Source organism: Trichechus manatus, unplaced genomic scaffold (genome assembly GCF_000243295.1).
Source record: "Trichechus manatus latirostris isolate Lorelei unplaced genomic scaffold, TriManLat1.0 scaffold00155, whole genome shotgun sequence".
NCBI classification, from domain to species: Eukaryota; Metazoa; Chordata; class Mammalia; order Sirenia; family Trichechidae; genus Trichechus; species Trichechus manatus.
In genome coordinates, this window is record NW_004444091.1 from 4048920 (window position 1) to 4049239 (window position 320).

Consider the following 320-nt stretch of genomic DNA (forward strand, 5'->3'; position numbering starts at 1 on the left):
GGTGGGCAGGTCCTGGGCCTCGGTGGGTGAGGACCTGTCCTGGGCCTTGGTGGGCAGGTCCTGGGCCTCAGTGGGAGAGGACCTGTCCTGGGCTTCAGTGGGTGGGAACCTGTCCTGGGCCTCGGTGGGCAGATCCTGGGCCTCAGTGGGTGAGGACCTGTCCTGGGCTTCGGTGGTCAGGTCCTGGGCCTCAGTGGGAGAGGACCTGTCCTGGGCCTTGGTGGGCAGGTCCTGGGCCTCAGTGGGAGAGGACCTGTCCTGGGCTTCGGTGGGTGGGGACCTGTCCTGGGCCTCGGTGGGCAGGTCCTGGGCCTCAGTGG

The 320-nt window shown here is 69.1% G+C and overlaps 1 protein-coding gene across 1 annotated transcript in view; it reads right to left on the reverse strand.

Annotated features, from left to right (window-relative positions):
* NACAD (NAC alpha domain containing) overlaps positions 1-320 on the reverse strand; it is a 10793-nt gene that overhangs the window by 3791 nt on the left and 6682 nt on the right. Inside the window, exon 3 of the mRNA XM_004386115.1 lies at positions 35-306. Coding sequence (XP_004386172.1) covers positions 35-306 — 272 coding nt within the window. The remainder of the gene's footprint in view (positions 1-34; positions 307-320) is intronic.